The sequence below is a fragment of the Grus americana genome, chromosome 15 (assembly GCF_028858705.1).
Source record: "Grus americana isolate bGruAme1 chromosome 15, bGruAme1.mat, whole genome shotgun sequence".
Classification (NCBI taxonomy): Eukaryota; Metazoa; Chordata; class Aves; order Gruiformes; family Gruidae; genus Grus; species Grus americana.
In genome coordinates, this window is record NC_072866.1 from 15,813,783 (window position 1) to 15,826,920 (window position 13,138).

At 41.0% G+C, this 13,138-nt stretch overlaps 1 protein-coding gene across 2 annotated transcripts in view; it reads right to left on the minus strand.

Moving 5' to 3' along the window:
• The window catches only part of POLR3E (RNA polymerase III subunit E), a 28,589-nt gene that overhangs the window by 10,314 nt on the left and 5,137 nt on the right, over positions 1–13,138 (minus strand). For both annotated transcript variants that reach the window (XM_054842776.1, XM_054842777.1), the window contains 15 exons: positions 12,536–12,586; positions 12,135–12,212; positions 10,772–10,887; positions 10,399–10,481; positions 9,558–9,665; positions 9,033–9,082; positions 8,612–8,731; positions 7,977–8,062; positions 6,920–6,964; positions 6,744–6,835; positions 5,847–5,967; positions 4,203–4,284; positions 1,685–1,744; positions 518–675; positions 171–235 (listed from right to left, as the gene is read on the minus strand). In XM_054842776.1, coding sequence (XP_054698751.1) covers positions 171–235; positions 518–675; positions 1,685–1,744; positions 4,203–4,284; positions 5,847–5,967; positions 6,744–6,835; positions 6,920–6,964; positions 7,977–8,062; positions 8,612–8,731; positions 9,033–9,082; positions 9,558–9,665; positions 10,399–10,481; positions 10,772–10,887; positions 12,135–12,212; positions 12,536–12,586 — 1,315 coding nt within the window. The remainder of the gene's footprint in view (positions 1–170; positions 236–517; positions 676–1,684; positions 1,745–4,202; positions 4,285–5,846; positions 5,968–6,743; positions 6,836–6,919; positions 6,965–7,976; positions 8,063–8,611; positions 8,732–9,032; positions 9,083–9,557; positions 9,666–10,398; positions 10,482–10,771; positions 10,888–12,134; positions 12,213–12,535; positions 12,587–13,138) is intronic.

Consider the following 13,138-nt stretch of genomic DNA (forward strand, 5'->3'; position numbering starts at 1 on the left):
ATCAGGATCCATCTCAAATAATCCAGAGGAAATCGCAAGAAAGGAAAAATACTAAACAAAACAAGACCAGTCCCCACCATGTTCAAAACCAGAGAGGCACTGAAAAACATCACCCTGGAACATGGAGGAATGCATGTGCTTGAAGGTGATCCAAGCACAATTCCAGTTACCTGATTGTGCCTCTTGTTTCTTTGGTGTCAAGTGCTCCTTTAAGAGATTATAGACCTTTTCTAATCTGAAAGACAAAGATAAAATATACCAGGACAGTTTCAGTTACGCCTGCATGCAGCCGTGCCAGCTTTAGCCATTAGCTAGAACCCTCAGCTTCTCCAGGGAGCCAAGGAACAGGAATGACTTGAGCGATGCAGTGACACCCCCACCACACCACTGCCTGGTGACTGTGAGGGGGAAACCTTTGAGGCAATACAGATCGAATTATCTATCGATGTCTACAGAAACTTTGTATAGATAGTTCTCTGGTTTTAGCTTATTCCCCAAAATAAAACAAGTCATTTACTTGGCCTGAATGCCCATCCACAGCATATGTTGCCTCTGAACTATATCTGGATGCTTCTTAACAAAGTCTTCATCATAAGGGAGCATGAACTCCCAACCTTTGTTTATTCTTGCCACAGACATGTGCTCTAGGAAGTCTTTCACGTCTTCCGGGCAAAGCTATAAGAAAAAGAAAAAGCATAAATAATATAGAAATCAATTTACAGAGGACATAGGCAGCCATGCAGCAATGGGCATTGTTCCATGAGATGGGAAGAGCTGGGCTGATTTCGTATATATGGGGCACCTCCATGAATACACACCCAGCTAAGTCAGAGATACTCATCCTTCTCAGCAGCACCAACACTTCCACACAATGTTAAAAGCAGAGGACTTCAGAGAGCAGTGGTGATTAATCACCTGAGAGTCAAATAGCTCATGGCATGTTTTGTGAAGAAAAGGGAGTTTCCAAACTGAGATGAAAAGACTCTATTGTGAAGAGAAGCATATTCTACAATGTTAATCCTATTTTAGAGCTGCAGGTCAGACACGCTGCACCTACACACACAGAGCTTTTAAGCTACATTCCAAAAATAGAGGGTCTGTGCATAAATTGACTTGTGTTTTATCATTTTACTGGATTTTAAGGAAATTATTTTTTGTCCTCTTTACTTAGTGTTTCTCGTTTGTTTGCCAGTTTTAAGAGAATATTCAGGTGCCTGAGTTGCTTTAAAGCTTTTACTCAATATTGACAACTGGCAAATGCTGACAGAAGAGCTGCTCTTTTATAACACACCCAAAGCAGAGTAGCTAGTGTGGACTGCACAAGCACTCATCTGCTTTGGTGCATAATCCATCAGCTTAATTCAAACTGTGTCCGGCTTTCCACTGAAACAGATAAGGGGAGAAGATGCATTCCAGTGGCTCAGCTACAAGGCCACTCATACCCTGTGGTGTCATGGTAACTACTACGGGAGCTGCTCAAAACGCTTCTAGAAAGAGTTTGTATCTATACCTGTTCCAAAGTGAAGGCACGCCTGGTGAGCAACGCTGCAAGTCAGCAGTAACACAGACACTGTGAACCTGAGAAAAGGCTTGCAGCAGCATCTGCTACCAACCTACAGAAAATGCCAAACACTTACCACAAACTTCTGAACTAGGAAGGAAAAGAGAAATAAATATCACTCACTTTCGTAACTGCTGCCACTTCCTTTCTCACAACCCAGCGGTCCTGTGTGAACTTCCACATCTAGGAAAGGAACAAATGAGAAAAACCTAGCAACTGTATTTAGTAGCTGCTTTACTCAACTTGTAGCAATGACCCTGTTCAATGATCTTATCAGAAAAATGGAAACCCCGTTCCTTTCAAGAATGTGGAAGTAGGTAGTGGGAAAACACTTTCTGGCCTCTTCTGTCCTCAAATGGCCATGAACACAGTATCAAAAGCTTTGAGAGTCCGTGGTTTGCCTTGGTGAACCTGTGACTACAAAAGCTATGAAGAATCTCTTGAACTCAAACTCCATTTAGCTTCCAAAAAAAAAAAAAAAAAAAAAAAAAAGAAAAAGAGACACACTGCAGTGATGCTGGGACTCCAGAAGTCACACCTGAGGCTCAGCTTCTCACACACCTAATCCTCAAGCTAAAGGAACTCTTCATCCACTTCTGTTAATGTAGGGGCCTATAGAGGCTGATGACTGTTGCCTTTCTACAGCACACAGTCCCCTAGAAAGTGCCCGTTCCTTTCTTCAGTGCACATCACAGTCACTCACAGTTACGCAGAGATGGCCTGTCACTCACACACGGGTCCCCAGCTCACAGAAAAGCGAGGTGCTCTGCAGAGCAGCTCCTAAGGTCTAACATCCTGAGAGGCAGCTGCTGAGAGCAGGCTAACAGGGTACATGAGGACTTGGGCAGAACATTGAACATGACCTTTGTTTCCTTCCTGTCTCTGTTTAAACAGACTACAACCTCTTTTAGCCTGTGTGTATTAATAATGTTGTGAAGAATTCAAAATCTCATTACTGCCAATTTCTTCCTGCCTTACGACATCATCTATGCATCCTTCTCTCTGACTCAGCTTCTCTCTGCCCACAAACACACAAAACCACCACGCTCACTTTAGGGCACAGGGCATTTCTGTTTTAAAGCACAACAAGCTGCTGTCCAAAGGAAGCAGATCTAACAACTCTCCTTGCACACAACTCTGCGGCACCCGTTTCTCGTTAGGCCCTTTACCCTCAACTACAGCCAGTGGTACTCACATCCTCTGAATTTATTATGTGAGAATCTGAAGAAACAAACAGAAGCTTTCAGAAAAGACACAAATATCTTTTTCTCCTCCCCAAAGTACAGCATGGAACAGGTGGACACTAAGAGTCACTATTGGCCATAAATACTTTTTAACCTTATTAGTTACTTTACACAAATACATACAGGGAAGTGAAGTTCACTTTTTAAGCTAGAACACATTTTCTCCACAGATGTAATACAGCATTACATACTATTTCTGAGCCTTATGAACAGACATTTCACTTTGTCTGAAAGCCAGAAATATCAGTACTTTCTATTTTCTAACATTTTAACTTTTTCCCTGTTGTAGAGCTGATCAGCAAATTACTTGCCTTCAAGATCAACACAGATCCATTTCTCATGTGAGGTATATTTGACATAATTCAAATGAAAATAATTTATTTTTACATCTTAATCACTAAAACACTACCACTTACTTAACTGAGCATAATAATTTCTGATCCCTAGAACTTTACATACAACACGTCACCTAATCTGCTATGTCCTAAAGACTTAAGTCAGTGGGTCGCACCTGAATCCAGGTCTCCGTATGGCAACATCTTGGGTAGACATCAAGACACACTAAAAAGTCACTTTCAGTCACCATCGGTTTTACCTTACACTAGCATTGTAATATCCTTAAAGTCTCTTGCACAGCATGCTCCTAGTCAGAGCTACATCTCATAAACAAACATTGCAAACAAAGGGAACAGTCAGGTCTAACTGAAAAAATTGAGAGCAATACACTTGTCAGCTTCTCTTTGATGGGGTGGAAGCCATAAACTGAATATGAACTTAGGAACTACTTAGGAACTTAATTCTTCCCATGGTCAGCAAAAATAAACACAATGCAGAGGTTGTTGCTTTTTGCTGTGGTTACGTGTGTGTTTATAAAACCTGTATTCATTTCAACTTCCATGTGCAGCTACTGCTTACAAAAGGTGCTGGGAACAAAGTCCTTTCACTCATTAGCAGCTCCAGGGAATGAAGTCCTTTTTAAAAATCAACAGTGCGTGCTCAGGGAGCAAAAGGCTTACCCACACTGCCCTCCTGAGACCTCACAGTCCTGAGCCCACAGAAATCTATCTGGAGAAACAAGCACTTTATTATCCAGTCCTGGCTTTTCTCTAAGCCCCCACCGTGTGGGGCTATGTGATAGTGACTCTACAGCATGTGTTAGAAAGGGATGAATATCATTAATGACAGATGATCTGAACCTGCCAGCCAGCCACAACGTCAATCTACACCAACACTGCCATGACAAACTTGTAACAACACCGTCAGGATTAAAGTACAAATAATTTTTTTGGAGGAAACACCTTATTGCAATAGAGCAGCAGCATTTTGCAATGCCATGGCCTCTCAGGCAGACTTCACCTGTGTGTTCCTTTAAAAACAACAAACCCATTTATACTTACAACAAAGTCTCTCCCTCTACAGAGCACTTCTGCAGGGACTCCACTATGTGGACTAGAAGTATCTTTCGGGTAGAGGACATCACTGTTAATTAAAAAGGAAGATGGATTAGTTACTAGGTACTCTAGAAAAATGGCATTGGTGAAGATTAACATAACAAACATGTCCTCCGTGTTGTGCACTTAAATTATACCTTTATCCAAAGCATGGTTTTCATTAAAGGAATTAATATTGGTGTAATTACACCACTGCAATTACACTAGTGCAAAAAGGCTTATACCAGCAAAGCATAGCCTTATGGCTAGCAGATGCACGCAACACAGGTACAAGCTCTGCTTTGTTCTTGCAAAGCCTATCCTCCCTTGGATCGGTGTAAACAAGACCAGAATGATCCTAAGAAATGCTTAGGCTAACCTGGTACGCAGCCTTGAAGGCAGCATCTAGCCAAAATGCTGATGTATGGGCATAAGGGGTTTTTATTTCCTTCCCAGCAATCAAGGGCTTAAAAGAACAATACTACAAAATGTCATGCTCGAACTGAACAGCCCGGAGACCAACACTACTCTGTGTCCTTGTCTGCTTGAAAGATCAACTGGACGACGCTTATCCCCAAAGCCTCAAGGCAACCCAGGTTCAAGATCTTGGTCCTACCCAGGCTAAAGAAATGGGTCCCCTCTCCGTTTAAAGCTCTGATGTGTGCACGTGCTGCTCTGTGCCGAACCATCCCAAACACACCACATCTACTAGAGATATACACATCCTCCTCGGAGTACTAGCAAAGAATCAGCTATAACAAAACCAGTCAGAATGCTAACATACTGTCTTTTAACTTGCTTCTAGCTTCCTTCTGGAATGGCTGGAGGGACAGCAAGGGTTGCTGTAAAAACCGTTCACATTGCTAATACAGGCCTGTATCACGATAGCTGAAACACATCCTGCTAACAGACTGGAACTGGTAGCTGGTGCCACACATCTTAACAGAGCGCGCTATTCCAGAGACTGTAATTCTCCGCATGCAGTGCTCCACCCAGGTAAAAAAAATCATACTGCACTTTAGACTTCAATTCCCAGTGGGATGCTTAATCCTAATAAACAGGAGGATGATACAGAATCCATTTCATGCAATACACTCAGTACCCCATGCTTGACTTCTTAAGTGGGTAATGCCTTCTAGAGGGTAGCTTTCAGCTGACAAGAGCAGCATCCACTGATGAACAGCAAGGTGACTACACAAAGAGCTTTCTTTGACTGGATTTAGCTAAGAAATACTATAGCTCACATTGGTTTCATCTTCTATGTTTATATTTGACACTCATCTCGAAGAATTCAGGACGGTCCTCTCACAAAAGAACACGAGTAAAGACAACATCAAAAATGTGACATAACTCAAACACAACTACAGATTACATCACAGCCATAATTTTAGCTGGGGTAGGTACTAAGGTATTATCCTTTAACAGCAACCCTTTGAATTTGGAGTATCTGACTGCGCTAAAAAGCACCAAACATTAAATCAAGATTTTACAGTACTGTGAGTTAAGAACATGGCTACTTTGGGACACAAGAAAGATGAGTATATAAAATCCATTGTTCTGATTCTCTCCTTTAAACAGAAAACACGTCCCAGTAACAAAGACGAGCCATACCTCTTCACCACCCAGTTTCCCTGGACCAGCATTGCCACCTGCTGTATACAGCGGAGAACTGCCGTAGAGTCAGTGCCAGAGCCTAGCAAACTCATCAGATTTGCAAATGGCATGACCTTCACTGAAAGGCAAAAACCACACCAGATTAAGTGTTTCTTCAATGCACATGATAGACATAGATTTATAAATCTAGGATACTATGATTTACGTTGAAGTTCATGGTCAAAGCTGTATCTTAGAAAAAATATAAAACCTAAGTTCTACTAAGTCCCACCCTGCACTATGGTCATATCATATATTCTAAAGATATCTGCTAGTGTTGCATCAAAGTTGATTAGTTTAACTGGTCCCAAATTATTAATAAAATAATAATTAAACAAATTTATGCCTTTGGCAATTATTTGGAAACAGAGATACCTGACAAGACAGGAAGCTCCTGAGGCAAAGTCCTCAGGATTTGCTCCCATCAGATAGTAACTCTGAAGACACAAAATAAAATTCCTAGATGACATTCATGAAGTGTGTATTACTGAAAACTTCCCAGAAAATGTCAAAGTGCGGCTTGTTGCCTTAACCTTCAACTTATGATTCACACTCAGACCCTACATTCCAGCAGATACCTGCTGAAATAGATGTATCCTGAAAGCTATCATCAGGTTAGAAATTATTCTAAGAGTAAGTTGACTGGAAACATACAAATCAGCAGTCAGATCTGCTGTTACTGCTCTTCTCTGCACAGCAGGTCTTCTTAAGGAAAGGCTTGGGATTTGGATTCTTCAGAGAATCAGAGAGCCAGACTGGTGGGGTGACAGAACTGGTACTACTAGGAAAGGTACCTTACCTGAGACAATCAGAAATCACAAAGTAAAGTGCAAATATATTACAAAAGCTACAAACCATTCTTCATCAGGATCTTAATCTGATCAGCAAGGGGTAAAGTCCTCAGCTGGGCCATAGAAAGCACGTTGCTTGGAGCCATTGGCTTGTCACTGCAGATAAACAAGCAGATTTGCAGCCCATGAAAAAGAGCATCCAGCCAATACGGACTTTGAACGTTCTGTACAAACACTTACCTCTCTTCCTCTATGCTTGGAGGCATCAGCATCATTAAATATTCACTAGAAGAAAAGAAAATGCATCCTTAAAATGCTTGTATTAGGACTTCCTAGGTTTAAGTACAGTTATTTCTTGCTTAGAGCAATCTTACTTGTGTGAATCTACAAAATAAACACTAGCCTGAAAAGAGAGTTCTCCCCCCTCCTCCCCCATCTTCCTCTGTAAATTCAGCACTAGCAAAAACTATGGACATTCATCTGCCCAAAGAGAAGGTATGAAAGAAATGGGAGTCAGAATCCCAGCTGTTCTGTACAGAAAAGGTGTCCAAACAGAGGAACTGCAAGAGTAAATACATGAAGCACCGGTGCTCTGACACAGCAGTCAGAGTGGGCACGTGAGGTCCTGTAGACAGAGAGAATCAGCAATAAGCAATCTTTTCCACCCATGTAATTACCAGTGTCTGTGAGGAATCAGATCCAAAAGACTTCTCAGAACACCTGAGATGTTAAACGTTAAGAAAACCCACCCACACCATCAAACAGAGAATGAGTCTGCCACTTTCCTATTACTTGGGCCATGGTTGTATCAGATGACAGTGAAGCTTTAGTGCTGACTGCATCATGGGACGACTCCTGTATAGCTCCAGTCACCAAGAAACAAAACCAAACAAGTTTCAAGTAGTTTCAGGTGTCTCACAAATCACAAAAGAAAGTTTTGTAAGATTTGCTAACAACAGAAGTTATTGGCTTCAGAGTTTTAATTTATTGTAACCAGAAGGAGCTTTTGTTTAACTTCACATTATTTGCAATCCCAATAACGCAGGGTCGCGATAATGTACAAGACGCTACAATCCCAAGTGAAAACAACTAGTTTTAATCTCACAGTACAGGGGAATGAAGCAAGCAACCTGAGTAAGTTGAAGGCTAGTTTGTTTCTGTATTTTCTAAACAATTCAATTTTTATCATGGATAGAATTATCAAAGAGCAGACTTTTAAAGAATATACCTGCTTATTACTCTGAAAACAATCCCAACAAATTACTGCAATTTCTGTAGGAAACCATCAAACCGTTACCTGGGAGATTTAATTAATTCCGTGTTTTCAGCAAGGCCGTGACCTTGACTAAATAAATACTGGCGCTCGTGTTCAGAGCGGCTATCCTGGAGATACGGAAAAAAACAAGAGTCACTACCACATACTGATAACATACAAAATGTTCCTCATTCCAAACTGTGACCACCCTGTCACTACTGCACCATTCAAGCATTCCACCTAACTGATGTCTGCTTTCACTTTCTTAACAATGCTCACGTGATGTGGGAACATTTCTGTTGCTATGACATCGAAATCTCCCAACAGACATGCACATGGGTCGGACAAACAGGATTTCTGACCCTCAACTGACTGGGTTCCCCAAGTCTTTCACAAATTCCAGTTCATAATCCAAGACCCGAGTGATTCTTGTACTCAGATCCCCCTTTATGTTTGTCCAATATCAGTTTTAAACCTTTTCCAGCGTGGAGACCCCAAAGCATCATCCAGCGGAGAAGGTACAGAGCACTGCAGAGTCTGTTCAAGCCTACAGACCTACTTTTCTTCATTATCTTTTGATGATTCCCTGATTCCCACGGGCCCAGAACAAAAACAGTTCTAGACTTGGCTGAGCCTTCAGGCCCAGTCGGCCTCCTCAGCGGCTAGCACACACCTACCTTCAAGCCATAATAATGCAGATGAACCCAGTGCTCTTCCGCTTGTCTCTTCTGCAGGAACTCATAGGACTGAACACGTCGTTGACGAGCTTGTTCGGTCTCAGGGCGGGAGAATCGGACCTAGAAGATTTGGGCATTATTAAATACAGCCCCAAAACCCTCAAAACAAAACACCTGCATTATTTATTTGGTACATAAGTAACAGAAGCTAGGGGCCCTAGCTCAAATGAATGACCCCCCCTTGCTGTCAGTGCCATCTTTATGCTTGTGCAACAAGGACAAGCCCATCTTGCTTCCCCCCTCCTAAGCCCAGGGTCACCAGGATTAGCTAAGGTTTCCTGTCCTTTTATTTGGGTGTCAATTGTCATGCTTTCTTGTGAACTGTTGCCTGAACTATCATAAAAAGGAAATTTGGACATACAGTAATTTGCTTAACATCATCTTCAGCTTCATCCTGGGATGAATCACCACCTGCCAAAAACCACAACAGAATAAACACACCACTGCAGTAAAAGAGCCAAAGCCAATCCATAACCGTTTGGGGGTCCATGCAGGAAGAAAGCAGGACTAGGAACTCCATAACCATGGGCTCAATCCCAGCTTGCCAATCTATGCAATGTATGACAGCACCATGCTGCTCCTATGATAGGAGATACTGCTCCCATGAGGTTTGCAGTGCAGCTTTTCAGTGGCAGTGGTGACACGCTCCCTGCTGCTGCCCTTTGACACTACCCACCACCTCCCGTCCCTCTGCCAGCCCCTCACACTGTGCCCACAAAAGCATTTCTGCAGCTACACTAAGATCAGCAAATCAATGTGAGAAATGGCCTTATAATCAATATGTTATAATAAACAACTTCAGAATATAATGACTCTTATCAGTAAAATTATATATAGAATTTGCATCTCACCTCCCAAAAGAAAACACAATTCACGGAGCATTTACCTTCATTAGCAGCTTCTCTTTCTCGGTGTTTTGCATCAGCCTTGTCCAAGTAGGTGAAGCTTGGCCTCAGCTGAAGAATTCCATGTAGTGGGGTCAGGTGAAGTTCACCTGAGAAAAGAGAATTAACGTTGGATAAAGTTGTTATTTTCCACTGCACAAGGACAGCACTTTTCATTATCTCCCTATCTCTGTAAAGGCACAGCTTCAATTGAACATAAATATTTAATACAGTAAAACAGAAAAAGGGATTGAAGTGAAAAATTCATTCAGTGCTCAGGATTTCAAAGGAGTATGAAAGACCAACACCTATTTCTGTTACTCTCCTTTTTGTATTCAAACCACATCTTGTAGAGAGCCACATTCAGGCTCAGACCTGACCTATAGTTCAGGAGACTCCTAGTAAAATAGTCATCACTGAAGACAATCTACAGATTTTCATCTCAAATGATCATCAGATCAAAACTCTGTGATGGCATTCGGAAACAACAGAGAGGCAAAAAGTGTTGAACAGGAAAATGAAACAGACACAATTAGATGGAGATAGTAATATAAATAACAATGATAAATTTATGCTACAAATGTGTATTATTTCAGGCCACCATGCACTGTTACGATCCTGGAGGCACCTACAAACCCACAGTGTTCTTATGTAATATTTACAATTTTGCTAGACCTTCTCAAGGACTGTGGAGACATTGATAAGGAAAAAATTTCCTTTCTTTACAGACACATCAGTCAACTAAAACTTAGGCTGAAAAAAAAAAAAAGAACAAACAGGTCTTATTTTAACCCTGAAATGAGCATGTTTCACTGATCTGAGGGGTAAGCAAAACAACCTTACCTTTTTTATAAACAGCAGCTGCATAGCGGGAAACATTACTCGCAGCTTGCGAAGAGCAGAAAGTTTGCTTGTCCATCAGCTTCCTGCAGACAGACGAATGCTGTGAGATTGTATTCAACAGGCAATGTGGCATACAGATGTCACAGGTCTGAAATCATCAATTCTCAAAATGGAATATCAGTTTACAGTTCAGAATTCATGAAGCACACCAAAAAACGTAGGTTACTTCCAAGAACACTACTATATAGCAGTGAACAAAGCACCCCCCGGGACTGTACAGCCACTTATTCTCAGCTTTCCCTGAAGCCCTGGGGGGACATACATGTATCTATGCTCACCACAACAAAGAAATGAAGGCAAAGAGAACACCTACGAGGAATAGGTGCTTGTTTCATCTGTACACGTGCCATCTACATTGAGAGCAATCTGTTCTCCCTTGCTGCGACAGTAGTTAGGATTCAAAGTATCAATGGCCATTTCAAGTTCAACCTAAATAACGTGAAAGGAAAGACAGCTAATTACTGTGGCAGAACCCCAAACATATCAATTAATATTCAGTCCCACATGTGCTAACTTTTCCATAGGATTACAGCAAATTTAAATACATACGCAGCATCATTCAAATCCACAGGGCAAATCTCATGCATAAAGTTGAGCACGTACATGGATTTTTGTAGGATGGGGACATTTTCACAATAAGCTAAACTCCCCTGTAAATGAACAGGAGCAGAGGAACGAGAGACTGCAGCACTTACCGCTGACTTCACAGTTACTCTTGATTTACACTGGTCGAAGCACAGAAACAAGCCCCAAGCTTTTAGTTACAAGAAGAACTATTCCCCCCTTCAAACTTTAAACTTTAGACCTATGTTCAAGAATAAGCATCTTCCTGCACAGCATTTCTCTTTATATAACAATACAGTATATATTCTTTCTCAAGGTGTGCCAAAGCCCTTATAAATTCATATATCACAGCTATTGCCTCATTTTTTCTTCCCCTTTGTGTTACTCATAAACTGAACTAGTTACAAGTCCCTGGATGAGACGGCAGATTTACAAGTCTGCACAGGGCTTACAATGCAAATGTTTCCCAATTTTAATGGCGGACTTCCTGAACAAGCTTCACACAAGCACTCTCCTTAACCACTTCCCAGAACAAAATCGTAATATCACAGACATCTATTTCTGTGTTTTTTAAATAAGGCATTTTAAAATTATAGCCACAGTTTTGGGATACATTTGCAAGCAAGTGCAATCATTCTGGCTTTGGCTATACTTTCACTAGATAGACAACCCCACTGATTTCACAAGGACTGCTGATGACTCACAGCCAGGCAAGAGAGAAATCAAGACCCACACCAACACTGAAAGACAAAGCATGCCTCCAAAGCTCAACACTTTTCTGAATATTGTAAAGACCTCTTAAATCAAGCTGTATTAGCACAAGCACCTACAGACTGAACTAGCATTAGTAACTACGTTTCCTCAAGTGACTATTTTTATTAAAAGAGTGGCTTTTCCATCATGATTTTAATGCCACTCTTTATAAACTACTCTTATTCTAAACTCTACTTTACAGATGCAATGAAAGGCTCCCCCATACCTCCAAACACAGAGGTCTGGTTCTGCAAGTAGTTGCATAATTATAGCAGCTTAATAGCACAATGCACTTTTCTTAAGTACATTCTGCACAACAGAAAATGACTTGTACAGACTGCACTCAAATGAAGACCAACCTTTTGCTGCTTTGGTTTTATCTTCGCTGACAAATGTGTAACATCATCGTACGTCATGGAGGCTGGACGAATAGGATACTGGAAAACAAATCCATTTTATGAACAATGATGACAGAAAATGGCTAAGAGACTGCAGATTTATCCAAACCACGATAAAAAGACATCATCTACTAAAAGCACTCCATTAGAGTGGTTAAAGGGAGTGATTTAATGACAAGTCTGTGCCATAAATGACCACTCCTCTCTTGGCAATGATTTAATACTAAGTATTTCAACTGACTGAGACCCACACAGCCTTGCCTATATCCAAGATCTTGGCAGGCTGAAGCAGCAAGGAAAGTTACTGCTCTTTGAATTTATTTTTAAACAAACTATCACTGCATAAAAGCTAACTGAAATACCTGAAACAGATACAGCTTCTCCAGTAGACTTCTGGCCAGGAACACGTCAATCTAAAAAGCAAAACAAACAACTTTTTGTAATTGATAGAGCCTCAGATAAAAGTACAATCTCTAGAGCTCAAATACTGACAGTTTTAGCTTTTCATTACAAACTCTAACATAAAACACATTCATGACTCTCTTGTCAAAGGTCTCCTCTCTGCTGATTCTGATATGAAATTCTGCAGATGGCCTTTCTAAAAAACAAACAAAAAACCCCCACTGTGATGAGGTAGTAGACAGTGGCTCGAGCTGTGTTTTTTCTCTCTAAGGAAACTTGGCAAACAAATCTGAAATTAAAGAGGAAATTTTTTTTCTGAAGGGCTGAAGTAAATCTGTTATCACAATTATAGAAAGAGGAAGAAGTTCTCTCTTTGGTAGTATGACTGAAAGGTAACTTCATTTTTAGTATTTTATCATAAAATCTTTCTAAATTAGACAAGAGACACCCACATCCCAAATCTGATTCAATATTAGCATTTTGCCACCAGCACCAAAAATCCACAGATGCTTCATGAATATCACAAACAGAAGCTGCCATTTTAGATACCTTCAGGTATACTC